Source organism: Colius striatus, chromosome 19, assembly GCF_028858725.1.
Source record: "Colius striatus isolate bColStr4 chromosome 19, bColStr4.1.hap1, whole genome shotgun sequence".
Classification (NCBI taxonomy): Eukaryota; Metazoa; Chordata; class Aves; order Coliiformes; family Coliidae; genus Colius; species Colius striatus.
This window is the reverse complement of record NC_084777.1, coordinates 9101012-9119349: the sequence shown is the minus strand read 5'-3', so window position 1 is coordinate 9119349 and position 18338 is coordinate 9101012. Positions and strand designations below refer to the sequence as shown.

General features: G+C 42.6%; 1 protein-coding gene across 1 annotated transcript; it reads right to left on the bottom strand.

Annotated features, from left to right (window-relative positions):
- Nucleotides 1–2512: 2512 nt before the first annotated feature.
- TNFSF15 (TNF superfamily member 15) lies at nucleotides 2513–18083 on the bottom strand. The gene is made up of 4 exons (XM_010210333.2): nucleotides 17647–18083; nucleotides 11408–11459; nucleotides 10763–10810; nucleotides 2513–6723 (listed from the first exon to the last, which is right to left on the bottom strand). The coding sequence occupies exons 1-4, from the start codon at nucleotides 17857–17859 to the stop codon at nucleotides 6296–6298; spliced, it is 741 nt and encodes a 246-aa protein (XP_010208635.2). The 5' UTR covers nucleotides 17860–18083; the 3' UTR covers nucleotides 2513–6295.
- Between the last annotated feature and the right edge of the window lie 255 nt (nucleotides 18084–18338).

Genomic DNA, 18338 nt, shown 5'->3' with positions numbered 1-18338 from the left:
TGGAAGACAGAGCTGTTAAGTATAATAGATCTAAACTCTATACCATGGTTTTTACAATTTCTCTTGCACAAATTGTAGACATCTGTAGGTACAACACCAGTAAATATGCAGCAAACATTTTCAGTGCCTTTTTGATTATTTAATATAAAACTCTATATTTGATCAAAGAATGTATCTTGTGCAAAAGTGAGATCAGCTGGAAAGCTACTTTAGTTCATAATTCAGCAAACAAGCCCAAACGCTCCCTGCTTACTGTGCTTAATAAAACAGGTTATAATATCTTGAGCAATGTCTTTCATGATGCCCTGAAGGATTTAGCAGTAATACTGAATTCTGAAGTGTCACTGTTGACAAACTTGCCTCCTGTTTTTTGCACTTTTGAAGAGAATCATCTCTAGCATTGACACCAGGTTTCAAAAAGAAACTGAACGTTGTAGTCCTTATTTCTTTTGAGAACCTGTCTGACAGATGCTGAGTGTGTTAGAAAATGTGGCCCTTCTTCAGCTACCTGCCTGTGAACTGAAATGCTTATAGCAGAGGACTTTCCTGTGGCTGTGGATCACTTCCACTTCATCTCAGCTTATGTTCCATTCTGCAAGACGCTTAGGAGACAAAGTCTTCATACCCTGTCAGAGTGCAAAAGCTGGTTGTCTTAACTGTGACATTGAACTTGTCCTCAGCTTGGAAAAGGTGTCTTTATGTAAGAATAAAGCTGGCAAGTAGCAGATCCAGCTGTGGGTAGGCAACTGGGTCAACAGGTGAGAGGTGGGAATGTTTAACTCTGGTGGGTATTGTCCTCCTCTACAGGATGAATTTCATGGGGTAACAGCTTCATTGTATGAAAGAGAGGTTCTCCTTTCTCTCACCATTCATGACCAAATATATATTTGTTAACACTAAACCCTATGGGGATTCTGCTCAGGCAGTAGTTGGGCATTTCTATCCAGCCATCTGAGAAAGTGACTGCAGTGCTATTATCACTGTCACTGAGTGCTGCTGTTATCTTACTTTCATTTAGCTGTATACATAAATATCATACACTATATACATCCCTGTGCAGCCCTGGGAGGGAAGCACCTCCATTATCCCCACCTTCCCTGGCATGTGCAGCCTTTCAGAAATGTGCATCCCTTCCCCTCACCTCACTAGAGAGGGAACCTAGGAATTTATTGAGAATAGAGACCTTGTGAATTATTAAAGGTAGGCAAAATGAAGCTCAATGCTTGCAGGGAGGGACTGTATGTGCCAGTGTATTTAGATCACAAAGATATACTATTACCCTATATGTACAAAGCATGTAGTAAAACGGCAATAAAACAAGTGAGGACTGTTTAGTTCAAGTTAAAACAGAAAACAATAATAATGAAATTTACCTTTGCTTTACTTTTAGACATGAGGTAGCTATTAAATTAAAAAGAAACCAAACACACCACAACACCTTTCTGGTGTTACAAGAGAAATTGGTCTCACTCCTACTGTCTAACTCTTGGCTGATCTACAGAGGCTGCTAACAAAGCACCTCAGGTATTTGCAGGTGGATGGAAACCAGGGTAAAAGGTATGTCCTACAGTCAAGTGAAAACCTTCCTTGAACTGAAGCATAGAGGTCCTAACCAGAAACATCTGAGGCCAATTAGATATGATGCTCTGAGTTCAAGGCAGGAAAACAAAAGAAATCTTGGAAATACAGAATAATGTGCCCAGTGGGAGAATGTTTCTCAATTCTGCTAGGGGGAAGAAAGAATTTGCGTTCTTGGCAGTAAAAGAATAGGAGATAACACCACCTAGGACAACAAATACACACCCAGTGGATGCTGTTGTCATGCTGAAAATGTGAGGACAGCAAACCTGAAGCTAGAACAGGGCTAGGGGTGCCCAGAGCTCTCCTGCCCTTCAAACAAGAATAACCTTCATTTGGCCAAAATTTCCAAACTGTGTAGTGCCTGGCAGCCAAGAGTTGAACATCTGGAACATTCAGGTCTCAAGCTGTAGACAGAGTAAATCTGGTGTGGTGATTCTGTGGTTCTCGTCTCCCTTGTGTGCTCAGTAGGGAGTATCAGTCCCTGACTTGATGGGCGTGAGTGCAGCTGTGATGCAGTTTCTGAGGAGCACTGCTTGCCATAGGACTTGCTTTTTCAAAACAGTCTAAGAAATAATTAAAATGGGGAACAAGCTGCCCTGAAAATGGACTGAAAAAGAAAATCTGCTCAGTCTTTACCTTTTTGCCTTTTGAAATGCAGATGTCTATAAGTAGTCTCTAGGGGAAAGCCTAAATTGGAGTTCTCTCTGGGGAGGGATCTACACCCATGAATAACAGAATAATCATTCCCACATTAACACACAATAAAACAGGTTTCCTATACAGCATGATTTGTCTGTATTAGCTGGTCCCTGTAAATTGTGCTATTTGCTTAGTGTTTTTTGGAAGAGAACGAGGAGCAGGAGTTGTCACGTTAGGTAACTTGTCTTTTTATTATCACAAAACTTGGAAACAAGAAACTAAATCAGTTCTATTGGTAAAGACATTTATCAGCACTGAAGCACAAGACAATATACTATCACATACAATTCCTTACAGTAGCAAAATGCTATACTGGAGTCTAACACCCAGATCTGGGCAAAAGTTCTTGAACATTTTCTAATTCTTCTAAAGAATGAATTTTCTTCTCATTTCTCATCTGAAATGATGAGTGACTCAGGACATTAAAAAACCAAGGCACAGTGTGGTCAGTTATACCATACAGAGGTGAAAAAGGAGTTTCTGAAATGTGTGTTGAAAATCACAAGAGAATCTCTTCGTTCCACGTGGTGTGTGCTGCAGTTCAGTAGAGCCTGGTAGTCTTCCTTAGTACAGGGAGAGTCTTCTCATAGCCACTGAACCATTTTGTCCAAAGCCATCTTGGCAGCATAATTTTGGTCATTTGGGTTATGTTTTTCTAAGTAACATGACCTTCAACTTTACTCCTAATCTTGCCAACATATATGTGCTGGAGTTGGTCCACGTAAGCACAACTTGATTTGAAGGGTTGTTCCTATAACGATGTAGTTGAGGGTAAACACAGGTAAAACACTTTGTCCACTTTGAATTTGAGTAATGTAGATTTTTACTCCTCCCATACCCCAAATAGGAAAACTGAGCTTACTTTAACAATGAAACCCTTTTAGCCACATGCTCAAGACCTAAGTACAGCACAAGTATATGTTGGTAAGATTGGAGCTTTGATCCTTATAGCTTGGTTTAGATTTACCTCTGTATGTATATGGAGAGAAAGTTAATGCTTATTTTACCAATACTTAGTTTTTAAGGGGAAAGGAAGCAGTAGGTAAGTGAAACTTTTTACCAGTTTGGGATATATTTAGTGTTAGGTTTCGAGTATTCAACAGATTAGGGAAGAAATGAATTCATATAAAAGAGAATATTTTGATCAGACTACATGTTAAAATAAAAAGAAAGCTGTTACTTTTTCTTTCACTGGGGTTGTTCTGAAAAGTGCTTCGTTTGGTTTTGGGATTTTTTTCAGTATCAAAATCTGAAATCTTATATTTTTAACTCATGAGATGCCCATTTCACCCTCTTTTCTCCAGATGGGATTTTTTTTTCTTCGAACTGTTTTAGTTTCACATCCACCCAAAACAAAACATGTTTTCAGTTTGACCACAGACTTAAAGGTCACTTGTTCACATGACCAGATTTCATCATCCTCTCATTTGATTGAAAGTGCTGATGCAGATGCATTTTCAGATTTCCAGAAATGATTTACATGTTAAAAAAAAAAGGACAAATAAAAAACCCAACCTAATTCAATCAACACAAATTGCTCAGAACACTTCTTCCTTATTTAGCTTTGGAAAACTGAGAATCCACAGCTTGGGTTCAGCCTGTTTGAGATATTTGCCTTTAAGCTTGACTTCTGTCTCACTTGAAGTGGTTTTACTCCCACTTCATGCAATTGACTCTGTGGAGGAATATCTGATATACAACAGGGTCAGAATCAGCCCTTGAATACTTGTTAAATTTGTTGGTCACTGTTACAGAAACATTATTAGCACTGAGAAGGGAAAAAAAGGGAGGAGAGAGAATTTCCACTAGGGTAGATCTGTGGATCAATACAACTGCATCACTTTAAAACAAGTAATGCTTATATATATTACTTTGTCATATAAAATCTACTAGTATGCTAAATGTGCTAAAAGCTAGTGTATGTAATTAGATGCAAAAGCTTGCTCTAATTGGACTAAAATAAATATCTTTGTGCCAGGATAGTGGATCAAGAGTCACACTTGGGATGGAGCTGCTGCAGGCAATTTGGTTGCTTGTGAAATTTATTGTTAGTGTACAGTGGACAATAATTATGTGCCTTATAGTAAAAAAGGGTCATTATTGGTTTCCTAGGACTTGTGTGGAACACACACAAATACATATATGTCCGTATATCTGTGTGTGTTTATCTCATAGAGGGTTCTCTTACTGTATGCCAAATACACTCCTCTCTTCCAGACCTCATATTTGCCATCATTCACCACACTAGGCACTAAGCAATGAAGATATGAGATAGGGTTTGTAAGGAAATCTGCTGTACAAGCCTGTCAGGATTGTGTTATGGCCTCTGAACACTGCTACCTCATCTTGATTGTGGAAATTAAGAGCTTTCTCAATTTCTGCACCTGTCTTGGAACTGCTGGAATTTGCAATCGGATTTTCTCCAAGGATAAACCAAATTAATCCTACAAAACACTTCACAGAAGCTTTCCTACCTAAAATCACCTGTCCTGGACAAGGTCACGTTTAAGACTACCCCATTTTATGTGACAGTCACCTAAAATGCTTCACGTGGTGTTCTGTAAGATCTGCAAACTCCACGTGTTTATGAGTTCAACTCCTATTTTGGGCACATAACTAAGGCATCAGAAGCATTTGACTTGGGGTGTTGAGAGAGCACTTTAGGAAGTTTCAGATATGGAAAGTCTTTGAGTTTCCCAGAGAATAACCTTGTCTTGAACTGTGAAGACAGCAAGATTTTCACCAGATTTTACTGTGGTGGTGTTTCTGAGAAGTAAGAACAGCCCTGCCAGGGATGACCACACACCCTTTGTGAGAAGTAATGAGACCAGGTCAAATGTGTTAGGTACTGAATGGATACATGGGGAATAGCTGCTCCAGTTTCAGGCAGCTGCAACTTAAAAGGCTGAACAGATGGAGGAGACATGTGAGGAAGGACTTAAAGATGGAAGTGAGTCTAGTTAATAAAATGTGGGAAACAAAACATTCCTGAGCTCTGTACCTGGCCATAGCACACCATGATCCTGTCTTTGGATCTTTTGACCTTGTGTAGGGACTACTGATTGCCAGTCTTCGCTCAGGGAAAGGCTAGGGAGTCCCTTGTGGTTAGGGAACCACTGCAGCATTGGCAATGGTTGTAAAGGGGTGTGCCAAGGCAGTGATTTCTTTAGTTGCACTTGCTTTGCATTAAACATAATGCAAAGCAAAATATTGCAGAGGTTTTCTCTCAATTTCAGTGGCTGGTTTAAAAAGTGTGGAATATTTTTCTATGTGTCTCTCTGCTCTATATGTTCTGATTACCTAATGGGAAGATTCTACTTTCATGCTGAAACACAAAGTGTTTGTGTATGTTCCTTAAGAAATGTTACATAAAGTTTTGAGGCTGTGTATTGAATTAAAGGACTGTAAACAATTGCTTGGTTAAAATAAAAATAATCAAGTAGCTTCTGCAAAACACCAGATAATTTTAATCTACTTTACAGGGAAGTTGGATTAATTAGGCAGTTAATGATCAATCTGGGCTTTATGTTAGTGCAAATTATGGAGCAAATCTAGTTGTAAGGAAATGATGACAAATAATTACCTTTTAGAACCAAGAATCTGAAGAAGGCTCATGCAAAACTACACTGTAAGTGCTGGGGAAAGTTAGAAACTTCTTTTGAGTTGAGGAGATTATACATTTGAGGTGGAACTACTGACATAGCCTAGCTGCAATATTCAAGGCTAATATTCCTATCCACAAGTATAAACTGTTCCTCCCTAGCTTACAAAAGTTTGAAGGGCTCTCAGTTTTTACTTTCAGAAGCACATTTTTTTCCTCCAATCTGACTTTCAGTGTTCTGTGGTCACTTTGTTTCAATTTAGCCTGCAGCTTCAGCTTTCCCTAGCTCTTAATTTAAGGCTTCAGGGTGCTGCAGGGGAATACCAGTATAAAAGAAGAACAGCACAGAGATCTCACCCCAACACGCACCCACAAAGCCAAAGTCCAGTGAGGTCACCAGCTGCTGCTAAGGATCTACAATAAAAAGGCACCAAAGAAGGTTTTGTGCTCCTTAGTGTAATCCACAAGCTTGATGTCGCTAACGTTGACCATTAGCTTGTCTCCTACTTCTAAGGAGACCACAGCACCCAGATAAATGGGCTGGAACCAGCTGTTTCCCTTTTCACTGAGAGTCTTGATGCCAGTCAGCAGCTGGGTGGGCTCAGGGTAGCTGTCAGTGACTTTGGTGATGATCTCAGTGACAGAATTTGTTTTACTGTAACTTTCAATGGGCCCTCGGAAAGTGACCTGAGCATAGACATAATAGTCCCCAGACACAGGAATCACCAGTGCGTTGCTGGAATAACTCAGGTTGTTCTTGGTAAAAGCCAAGCCTCGCTTGTCTTCCCACTGCAGGATAGGCAGATAGTTTCCCATGGTGCTTGTGAGATCTTGTTTCTTCACTGCAGAAGGAAGAGAGAAGAAGAGATGGGTTAGTTTGCTACAGCCAGGGATATGTTGCTGAATGTAACATGAGATCTCTACTCCAAAGGGCAAGAAACCCAAGTCTGCTGGCCAACTGGCCAGTGATACTTTTGGAAAGTGTCCATAGGGTGTTCAGATCTGAGCAATCAGGAGTGAAAGCCAAAGATGCTTTTAGAAGACCTTGGCTAGCACAGACAGCCTGAAAGGATATGATGCAACTGGATGTCCTGTTTGTGGACCTGATCCCAAACGATTAGACTGAGTCTCATGGCACTATGGAACAATATCTATGGCTTTACACTGCAGGTCTGGAGTGGTACCTTACATATTTACAGACTAAAAACCTTGTCCTTAAGTGAAACCAGTGCTGGGGCAGTTGTACACATAGCCTCTACTTAATGGGTCAGAACAGTAACAACTACTAAAATGTCGTTCTCTTCAGTAGAAATGGATTGCAATTATGTTTCTTAGACACTACAGTACTTGCAAAAGTTTCACAATGATCAGCATGATCTATCACCAAGCATTGGAATACTTGAACTTCTCTTCCTAATAGGTTACTTCTGAAGGATATTGGGGCTTATTAACTCTCATGTCAAGCTTTTCTTCCTGAGTTTTCGCAATGAAGTTTTTTCCTGTAGAGTTGCCTTTGCTTTACCAGGGCCACTTGATTTTCCAAAGAATCAGAAGATCCCACTGTGTTTCAAGAGGGTCAATTCCAAAGAAACTCATACTTAAAAACACTTTAATATCTTTTATCTTGCTTTTCTTAAAAAAACCCAAACCATGCATTGTTGGAATAAAGCACTGAGCTTGGTGTTAGCCCCAGCTGTCCTCCAGGCTTTTTCCCAGCCTTGCTGTTATCTGATTACAAGCAAAGCTCTGATCCAAGCTGAGGATGCTCCTCAAGCTGCAGAGGTCTCAGAGGAAGAATCAGGGAGCTATTCCCTTCACCTCTCCTCTACCATCACACAGCAGGAGACCAAGCTCTAGCACTTATTCTTTCTGTAGGGATAAAGAAAGAGTTTTCTTTGGTCTTTTACTGACTGCTACTACAAAAAAAAGAGGAAAAGGATAAAAACATTAGGATCCTTCCAGGTATTAAAATGAACCTGCAAAGTTAAACACTGAAAAGATTGAGGCAACCGATTTCCAGGAAGTGTCTTTTCATGTGCTTGAGTTAATGTTTAAAGTTGATTTTTGAATAGGGAAAGGGTGTGTGTGCATGGGCAGGGAGGCAGAATGCAGGCAAGGGAAAGCTTTGAAATTCTCTTGGCATTAACCATTAAGTTTATTCTCAGTGAAAGGAGAGTCAGAAAATCTAAAATGTTCAGTTCCCAGCAATATCTGTTTCCCTCTCTTTTCTAGCAATAAATAAACAGTAATGAGATGAGGAGGTGTTAGGAGTGCTCTGTCTTGCATATACTATGAGTAGCACAACAAAACAATGGCTTATTTTTTGGCCTGTCTGTCAGTGTTGCTGAAATATTAAAACCTTCTCATCTTTCCCCTGGAGGCAAAGTACCTGAGGAGAATATTCCTGTGTGGAAGAATGATGGACAGAGATTGTGATAGCAAGCTAAGCTAAATTACAGAAGAATTATAAAATCTATGAGGTTTAGAGCCAATGGAGCTTTGTCTGATACAGAGAAGAATAAAAGAAAATTAAAGTACCCATGGTCTGCCTTCATCCTCATCTACCTTTTGGATGTTGAGGCACTGGTCTGAGTTCTGTCAAAAACTAAAGTATCATTTGAGTCACCCTAAGGCTTACAACTGCTTGGAGTAATATTGCTGCTAACTCATCTCAGAGATGAGTTAGTAGCAGACAAAATCCTGTTTCAGATGGAAAAGATCAGAATATGTCTAGAAATTGTCCTAGACTCTTTGCTGTCTTGGGAATTTTGGGGGAAAATTGAAGAGAACCTGCCTGTGAAATGTTCTTTTCCATGTAGAATGACACATTGAATACGTCACTGGCACTCAATTAAATGTTTTTTATAACAACATCTCAAATGAAGTACATGATTTCATAATTTCTAGAATTAGGAAACTCCAATTTTACAGCTATAATCTCCTTTTTAGGATAAAGCTTACTCTGTTGATACTCTCTGTTTTCAAGTTAGTTATTATTAATGCTTTCAGTACTGGTCAAGAGGGAAATTACACGTGCCTTTCATTACAGTAGTGCATCTTTCCTAGCAGTGGTTTTACTTTCTACTTGCATTTGTTTATTTCATAGATACATGGGAGCTGTATTTCCTGCAAAGATGCCTGTTATGCTAACTCTTGAAGTAAACAAAATCTGCTCTTAATAATGCAGATCATTACAGTAACTGCTACGTTTCCTTCAGCTTTCTCATCCACTACAAATTTTTGGCAACCCTTACATGGGAAATTCTTTCTCTTTTTCCAAAAGTTTCTTTTGGTGTTGTCCCTGTTGCTTTGTAGCTTTGGGGTACATTTTGTGGCATATTGATGAACTGGTGGTCTCCAATAATTCTTAGCCTCTACTGGTATGAGAGCCTGATATTGAACGCTGTACTCTGAGGACAGACTCCTGGTCTTAGGAAGGGATTAGAGTCTGAGTCTCCTGTTGTAGTAACACTCTTGTACAGCATGTATAGAAAATTTCAGGTTGAAGGGGATCCCACGGCCACTGCTCAGGAACAACAGTGAAGGAATTTTTGTAGACAGGAGGCCTGAGGAAATTTGAAGAAAACTGTTGGGTGCTTCCCTGAAGCAATTTAACTTGTGTGCAACCCAGGGAAGTTCCTGTCAGCAGCACTGGTCTTCAGCTGCTCTTTTGAGTCAGCTGTCCCAGGAGCCTCTGCCTCTCTCTACCATGGAGAGACCTGGGAAACAGAGAGGCTTATGCTAGCAGACATGATCCTTTTGCACTTGAAAACTTGCACTTAAGCAAAGATGTGATTTTGAACAAGGACAGGTCAGTTTTGGAACTCTAGCAACTTGCTTGCAAAGGGGGGTGGGACCAAGGATATGCATTAGAAAGGAGCTTGTGGATTAGGAAAAGTAAACTATGCTAAGAAAGAAATCTATCTTGAAATACTGGTTGGTTTAAACCTGCTGTTGTGTGAAGCCACTTTTTGCATGCTACAATTTACTTCAAGTTACAAATGCTCCCCTGTGACAACACACAGAGTGTTGGGGAAGCCCCTACTGCCAGCTGTATTTTTGAGAGGTGTAAGTTGCCTTATGTCAGTGTAGCACTCAATTCCACCCACATGGGAACCAGCCATTAACTTTTTCCTCTTCTCTGATAATACCTAAGTTTTCCAGGTGGGTGGAGTTGACAAGGATATAAAAGTTCATAAAAGTGTCCTTGGTGTGGTGACGGATACACCTTCAAGGCTATGGTGGTAAGATGGTGTGCTTACAAATGTTGGCAGTCCCTCAGAAATGTATGGCAGTCCACCCTGTGACAATGTTTTTTGATAGCACTTTCCTGACAAAGGATACAGGCTTGGAGGGGCTCAGCTAGGCAGAACTCTTAGTTTGCTTTCCTCAGTGTAAGCCAGATAAAAACAGGAGGCTATTTGATGGCAAAAAGCTCTGTGTGGCCCAAGTCAGACCTTGCAGAAAAATAAAGGCCCTAAAACTGATTTTGCTACAAAACTGATAGTTTTTCCCAATTCACTGCTCCGTGAGTGCTCACTTGGGCTCTTTCAATGGCCTTGTCTAGTGGATTCAGCAGATCACTAAGATACCAGTCATCTATTTAAGTTCAGCCACAAGAGCTGCTCATTCAATAGTAAAAAAAAGCTTGGAAAAGTGTCAGGAAGAAAAGTTTCAGTCAACTACCTCTTTTGTAGGCCCTTTCTTACAAATGCAGGTTGCAATAAATCTCTCATGGTCATCATGACAAAGCTGATTATTGTTTTCCCCTTGTTTCCTGCAACCCATGACCCTGTCCAGACCCATGTAAACCAAGATCATTGCACCTCTACATCTACTGTAATACCCATAGGAAACACTTCAGTTTGGAACAAGCATTACCTGTCAGGTGAGCTCTTGGCTTTTCTGCACTGGAAAGTGTATCTGTAACTGAGGGGAGAAAAAACAAAAAAGAGAAAACAATATGTGTAAGGAGGTTTCTGCTGTTCAGTTCCAGGAGATGTGAGCAGTGATTGATGCCACTGAAGAAACTTGTGCAGCCCCTTTGCCATTGCTGTGGATGTTTGAGTCAGGAGTTATTTGCCACGATTTTTTACTGACACTGTTGAGTTAGAAGAAAAAAAAAAGCCTTTGCAAAAGGGCTGAGCTTGTCAAGCCTGTTATGGAGGGTGAGTGGAGGGGAAGTATGGTGTGTATGGGCTCTCAAATCCATGCTTTTGCATGTTCAGAGTGTTATGCCAGTCTCAGAGAGCTGTTGGGAAGGTCTGTGCCTGCACTAGAAGGAGCAAGCTTGCACAGCCCTGGGGTTAGAAATGTTCACACTTTCACTATGACTCCAGTTATCTCCCTGCATCTTGTTGCCCAAGTTTGCCTCTGTCTGCCCTGGCTTGTTTGGCTGGGTAATGATTTGGGTGGTGAGAGCGAAGGGCAAGTGGGGAGGTGTCTGCCAGCAGCCTGCTGTGGCAGTGATTGCAAAACCTTGGTAAACATAGATGTTCAGGATGGGGAAAGGACTGTCACACTCACCAGCATCTACTGCCCGTTGCTTCAGAAAGCGAGAGCTCCTCTCTTCTGTGACCTGCAGGACAGATTTGCAAGCAGTTAGCTCAAAGCTTCAGAGTGTACATTAACCTCCACAGAGGGTCTGGTTTACATTAACCAAGAAAATGGAATATGCTACAGAAACATCATCAGTCTCAGCTAGAGCTTTTGTGTAAAAAGACAAGCCCTCACAGGGGTTTGTTCCTTTGCAAGAGTTTTCTGCTGCTTGTTTGAAATTGCCTATGTCTCAGAAAAAGTGCCAGGAACAGGTCTGGAGATTCTGTGGTTCAGGTTGTGTTAAATGGCTTGTCTTGTTCAGAGGTTGCACTAAGTGGGGAGGATGTGGCTAGTGGGAATTAGGCATTCAAAACCCTCCTTTGTGACGATGCCTCTATCTGGCACTGCGGGAGCTCCCCTGCTGCTTAGAGGTGCTACTGTGCCTCAGTCAGTGCAGGGCAAACAGACCAATGTGTGCAATTCTTCCCTATCTCAGCAGGCCTGAGCCTTTGCAGGTGCATCCATAATGCCAGTGAACAGACTGACTGAGGTGTGTAAGATACAGTGCTGCTGTTTCACCTGTTTTTCTTTCTGCATCTGTATTAGTTCTGACTATTAGTCTGTTGCTTACATCTGCATTGAGCATCGGGTGTCTCATTGGATGGAAAAGCAGCTGAGCAGGTTTGAGTGCAGCTGGCAGAGGGCAAGCTCTGCAACTCGCTGACACTCCAATGAGGGAAGGCAGGGTGAGTGGCATTTAATTGCCTCTTAAGTTTCGTTCTAGAGCTGAACACCAGCACATTCATAACATACCCTGTGCCAACTTCCATTTACACGGCAGCAGGGCATGGCCCTGGGCTGTGCCAAGAGGTTCTGACACTTTAGGTTGAGCAGTTCAAAGGGAAGCTGCTGATTGCCTGCCAGACGCCTACCAGGGCTGGTGCTTCTGAATCACACTTGGGCACGGCTGGTGGCTTCTCGCCAGGTGCCAGTCCTCTTACAGCAGCCTGCAAGGCAGCATGGGTCCTAAGTGGAGGATGCTGTAGGATGCTGACTCTGGATCTGACCTCTCTGGGGTGTAAGGAGCATCCCTTATGCATTCCCCTGGGCACAGCTCATTGTGAGTCTATGCCAACAGTGTGGTTGCAGAAAGCAGGCTGTGTGGGTTATGCAGTCAGCTTAGGGTTGACTATCAAGGCTGCCAGGAATCCCTGTCATGCAACGTTTCAGGAGCATAGTGTTGATACAGTGTGTTTTATATAGGCAGCTACAATAAATATATTGAAAAAAAACTGTCACTGATCATCTTGCAGCTAAGGATTTGATGCACATTACTTAATAAATGGTCTGAAATAGTATTAGCATGTAGCTGCAGGAGCTATGTCCTGGTGGCTCACACAACCTCAATACAGCAGAAGTAGAAAACACATAACTTACCTTGGGCAAGGGAAGGAGAGTATTTGTGGGAGGAGAGACAGTCTGTCTGGGTTTGGGGCCTGCTAGCTACTCTAGTAAGCCCCAAGATATTTTAATATTTTACTAGCAGTAAACATCCATTGTGGTTCTGCAGAAAACCATGATCTCTAAAATAGAGATCCTGGTGCTTTGGGAAAAAATGGAATAGGAAAACTGCAGGGAAAATTCTCATGTTCTTTCTCTCCTCTTCATCTATACACACATGTATAGCCCAGCAATAGGACTCTGCTGCTCTGCAGGACACATTCTAGAAGAGATGGTGTGAAAACACAGTGTGTGGCTGACAGAGAAATGATGGTGTTCTGTCAATGAGATGTCTGGGCCTTTCATTACAACCAGTGACTTCCTCCAAGGTCCCATCTACTTTGTATAAACTCAGATGTTGCAATACAAAGGTGGCCAAGATGTAAAGAACTCTGCTTCTTTATAAAAATAACAGAAGAGTTTTGACTGAAAACTGGGGAGAAGCTTTTTGTGCAACCTCAATTTACTTGTTTTCCAAAGGACAGATGGAAACTCCAGGTGCAGGAGCTGCAGTTATAGATGCTAAAGAACACTGTGATGTAGTAGACAGAGCAGGGTGCTGCAAAGTGAGAAATTATTCTGTTGTTTGGAGATTTTTCCATAATTGTGCAGTTTGATAAGAACACAAATCTAAACCTCCTCTAGAAAATAATTTTGGACTAGTTAATGCTACATAATGGCCAAGTATTAGTAATATTTGTCCTAAATAGGCACAGAGGTTCTACACTGGTGGTCAGGGAGAGCAAAACAGTAAGAGACAAGAGAGGGTTCATTTACATAATTAGTGTTTTTCTCTCTTCCTTTCTTGCTTAGCTGTGAATTTGAAAAGTTCACAGCATGATTTCAATTTTCTATTTGGTTACTGCAGAGAGAGTGGAACCAACACTGAGTGATGCTGAAAATCTCATCTTACAGCTGATGTGCTGGCAAACTATGTCTTGGACAGTGAGCTCTAGTTACCCTGTAGACTGCAGCATGAAAAACACTTCTTTATTGGTTTGATACCAAGAATGTCCCCAAGCCCCACTGCATTTCTATTTGCTAAAGCCAACTACAAGGGCTGAAAATCCCTGGTTCACACACTTAGTTTCTTGCACCTCCAGGAAGGGCCGGAGGTCTCTGGCAGAGAACTGCATGAGAAAAGCAGCTTGACACTGCAGGTAGAGAAATTAATAAGCAAAATATTCCTATCCACCTCCATCCACTCAATTTTTAGCATAAGTTGCCATTTTATGGGCAGGGTCTCTGCAGATCATACATGGTTCATACACTCACCATTTTTATAGCTCCAGAGATGGTCTGGTCTGAGCATTTTTGGTAGGAGCCTATTCTGTGACCGTAAAAACTGGCCTCAGTGTGAGTATTTCAGTTGGACTATAGGACCCACTGTAAGCATTGTACCCGAGGCATGTGCTCCTCATGGCTTCTTTGACCATAAGGACCATGTGCATCAAGCAACAATGGCCAGTCAGGAGTTATACTGCTACTAGCTTTTGGAAGGGGAATCTGACACATCTGGGCCTAGGTGTAAGGCTCCCTGCTCCTCCCCAGGCATTTTTCCTTCCTTACAGATCAGGAAGCCATTGCTTTCCCATATGGAAAGGCCATTTGGGCTTGAATTCTAGCTCTGGCAGTCCTTTGCTGAGCTGTGTTCCTAGCTTTCTGGCCTCATTTTGAGCAGGATCCAGGCAGAGCTCCTAGGACTTAAAAGTTCTTCCTGTACTAGAACTGCTCCTTTCTCCATTGCAAGGCTGATACAGCACATAAGGTTCATGTGCAACCCTTTGGACAGGTTTTGGGACTTCCCTTTGTGATCTTGCCAGTGCCAAGGATGACACAAAAACAAACCCAAATACCAATATCTCCAGGCCACAGGACTTTATTGGGCTAGTGGAGCAGGTTGCTAAGGCGGCTGCTGTGCCAGTCCCTGGATAGCCTTGTGTGTTTAGACTGACACTTGCCTTCCCTTTGTGGAAGGGTGCACAGCAGTCCTGGACCTTGCTCTGGAAGAGCACCACTAGAGCCTTTTATAGATTTCCTGCTAATAACACAAGCCATGTGTCACTGCCTAAAGAACTCTTATTTCTTCACCTTGCTCTGTTGTGAAGCATAAAAGAAAGTGATTTATCTTTTTAAAGGGAAACAGTGTAGTAAGCCTGGAAGGTGACCTGGGAAACCAAGATCAGACTTGAATTATTCATGCGTGATGCATTGTACTGTGAGAGAACCCGTGGCGCTCTCACATTGCTGTCATGACATAACTTCCCCTGCTTTTTTCTGAAAGAGACATTTCCAGGGGAAAAGGTGGATTTGCAGCCCTTCCGAGGCAGATGTGATACTAAGCATGCACCTACACAGAGGCACAGATGAATAAACTGCCTCACCCCACAGGCAAGGTGAAGAGACACACCCCGGTTGCACAAACCTTCCCTGGCCCCCATTCTCCTCCTCCTTGCTCCAGGAAGGACAGGCCCAGGAATATTTGCTACATCTTCTTTTGATCTATTCAACTGTCCCTCCTTCCTCCCAGGACTGTCCCCAGTGCATGAGAAGCTGATAATCTCGTATGTGTGGGCTGACCTCTGGTCCTGGGGCAATGAGAGGGCTCCTCCCACGGGCTTGCTGCTGCAAGGGTCAGCAAGGAAATAGACATCTGGTGCAAACTCAAGTCTGTCCACCTGCTCTCACTATGCCTAGGGCATCCACACCTCAAAACCACTGAGAGCTCCAACACATGTGTCTGGTCCCAACCTAGTCCTCTTGATTGGGGCTACCAACGGGACACGTGAGGAAGACATGCTTTAGCAATCCAGTTCTACCACTTCAAATGCAGAAGGAAATGCAGAAAAGATGTTTTCCTGAGAGCCTTTATGCTCAGAAACATTCCCATGGACAGAAACATACTACAGCCTTGCTGAGCCACAGTCTGTGCCGTGGCTTTCTGGTGAATTAACAGAAACTTCCACAGGCAGACAAGTGTACTTATCTGCTCTCTGCTAGTGGGTGACCTGGTGATCTAGTCAGTCACCAGCAGAGTGAACGAGATATTCAGAAAATGCAGTATCCAGTTGAAGAGCAGCTGGTTGCTCCACCCCCTGGGCTCAGCACGAAGGCAGCAGGCAGCCAGCCAGCCAGCCAACCACAGTGATTCTTCTTTTCCTCAATGAGTCTCACAGAGGCTGTACCTCATTACCTCATTACATCATTGTGGGAGTACTACGTGCTAATAGTGCACATGCATGAAAACACACACAAGCATTAGCTAGAGCAAATCTCATGGCTTACATTGCACTTTTCCTTTTAAGAAGCTAAGGCCTTTTAAGAAGCACAAAAATACCTTTTTCCACTAAATCTAACAACAGAGTCAAGAGCCAGGAACACATTAGTCCAAGCAAACAAGTTAATGTTTTGTAAGTATTTCACTCTAAGATTGTTTCAAGAGCTGTTTTGCTCTGTACAACCTCACAGCACAAAGAGCTAAACAAAGAGAACTAAGAGCAATGCAGCTGAGACTGTCTTTACTTTGTGTGCACCTACTCTAACGGATCTGAATAACACTAACAGGGTCAGCACAGTGACATGCACTTTCACACATGCAAGAAATCAGCAGAAGTACCAGCCAGAGGTACTGAGGAAGGCTGCTGCATCTCCTTTCAGCTGTGCATAAAGGTATCACCAGGTAAGGCAGAAGCCAGTATTGTTTAGGCATGAGATGCTGGCTATGCAGACCTGAGGTCAACTGGGGACTCAGCTCTGTGCGCACACGTGTGGCCATGAGTAGAGCTGTCATACTGTCTAAACTGTCTGTAGGCTCCATATGTGCAAGGTTAGAAATCTGCCTTCAAGGCCAGCCTTCGAGGCCACTTACACTCCTTTGTTTTCCAAGTGAGCACAAAACAAACATTTTAATTAGGGAATGTCAGACCTGAAGCTAAAATGAAAGCCTTAATTCTTCTGACCTATATGCATTTATGCATCCTAGCCTGACCAGTCCCGCTGAATTCATAGTTTACAGTAGAATCAGACACTTATTTGCAGTCTGGCACAAGAAAAAGTGAGGCAGTATAGAAAAACATTAGAAGCATCCACACCAGTAAGCTTGTATTGCTAGCAAAAGAGTTTAGGTGTTCGTCCAAGAAGAGGAGCTGCAAAAATCCCTGGACTTAGAGAAGGTTTTCATGGGGAGTAAAAAGTTGGATGTGAAATTTAGTTTTAGACTCCTTAACTGTCTTAAAACACATCCTTGCACGAGTTTTCAATAACTGTATGTGAGAGTTGTGTGATATGAGTGGTGAGCACTGATATCATCATCGTGCTCAGCAGATATTTGCTGAAATAGGATACCGGGAGCGTAAGTCTCAGAGTTAACTCAAAAGGAGAGAGGAAAATGAGCCATAGAGTCAAAGTCTGACAGAAATCAGTGGAGAGACACTGATTTCCATCAACTAGTGATTTTTTTTTCTTAAGCATTTCCTGCATGTCAATAAAAGTTTTAAAGTTATGCACTATCATGAGACTTCAGTGAAATTAATACAAGAGGAATGGGAACCGTTAGTTAAAATGACCAAACAATAACGTTTATCTCAGATTTGCTCTGTGTCAGGAAGAAGGAATGTAACAGTGAATTTCTTACATTCCTTTGAACATGAGAAACTTATAAACAGACTAAGAGAACCAACCAAACCCTCACAGCAGGGCAGGACAAAAATCAGCCATCAGTCTCTTACCTGGCCAGTGCAGGAGCTGGGAGCTCTGAGGTTTCCAACCAGCAGGTAGATAGTGGGAAGTGCCAGGACCAGCACAGAGAGTAGGCACAGCAGCACTGCACACCGTATCCTCCTCAGGTCCTCCCTTAGGTGCATCCTGGAGGCTTGGTTCATCACAGGAGTTGCTTCCTCCACAGTTATCTTGGCCACATGGGCCATGCTGGCACCTGGCATTTAAGCTGCTGCTGCTCCTGGATAGGAACTGGGAACGGCAGAGTCTCTTCTGATGTCTGCCCTGCATGGAGACCCCCATTAAATAAGAGCTGCCCCGAGTGTGGGAAGGCACCGACACACACACACCCTCCCTCCCAAGGAATGCACCGCCTACAGTAGAAACCTAGCTCAGGGAAAGAGCACCGCAGCTCCTCGAGCTCCCCAAGGTGCCTGCTCTATGCCTCCATCATTTTTTCCCCCTTGCTGTGAAGGAGGAAGCTAGGAAAGTCCCAGTGGGTGGAACCAGGATAAACACTGCTGCTGGGCTGGATGAGCTTGAAAGCTTTTCCGCATGGCAAAGGGAACATGAAACCAATGGGAGTGAAAGTGAGAAGCAGGGGGAGAGCGAGAGCAAGCGGCAGGCAGAGGCAAGCGGGTGGCGTGAAGTGTCCCAGAGAGCAGCAGTTTCAGCATAGTCCCAGAAGAAAAGGGAAGAGTCT

Coding starts and splice junctions, on each gene's coding strand:
- TNFSF15 (XM_010210333.2), bottom strand. CDS start 17,859: ATGCCAGGTGCCAGCATGGCCCATGTGGCCAAGATAACTGTGGAGGAA. Junction 10,811..11,407: donor GCAACGGGCAGTAGATGCTG/GTGAGTGTGACA, acceptor TTCTCCCCTCAG/TTACAGATACACTTTCCAGT. Junction 6,724..10,762: donor GCCAAGAGCTCACCTGACAG/GTAATGCTTGTT, acceptor TTCCTTCTGCAG/TGAAGAAACAAGATCTCACA.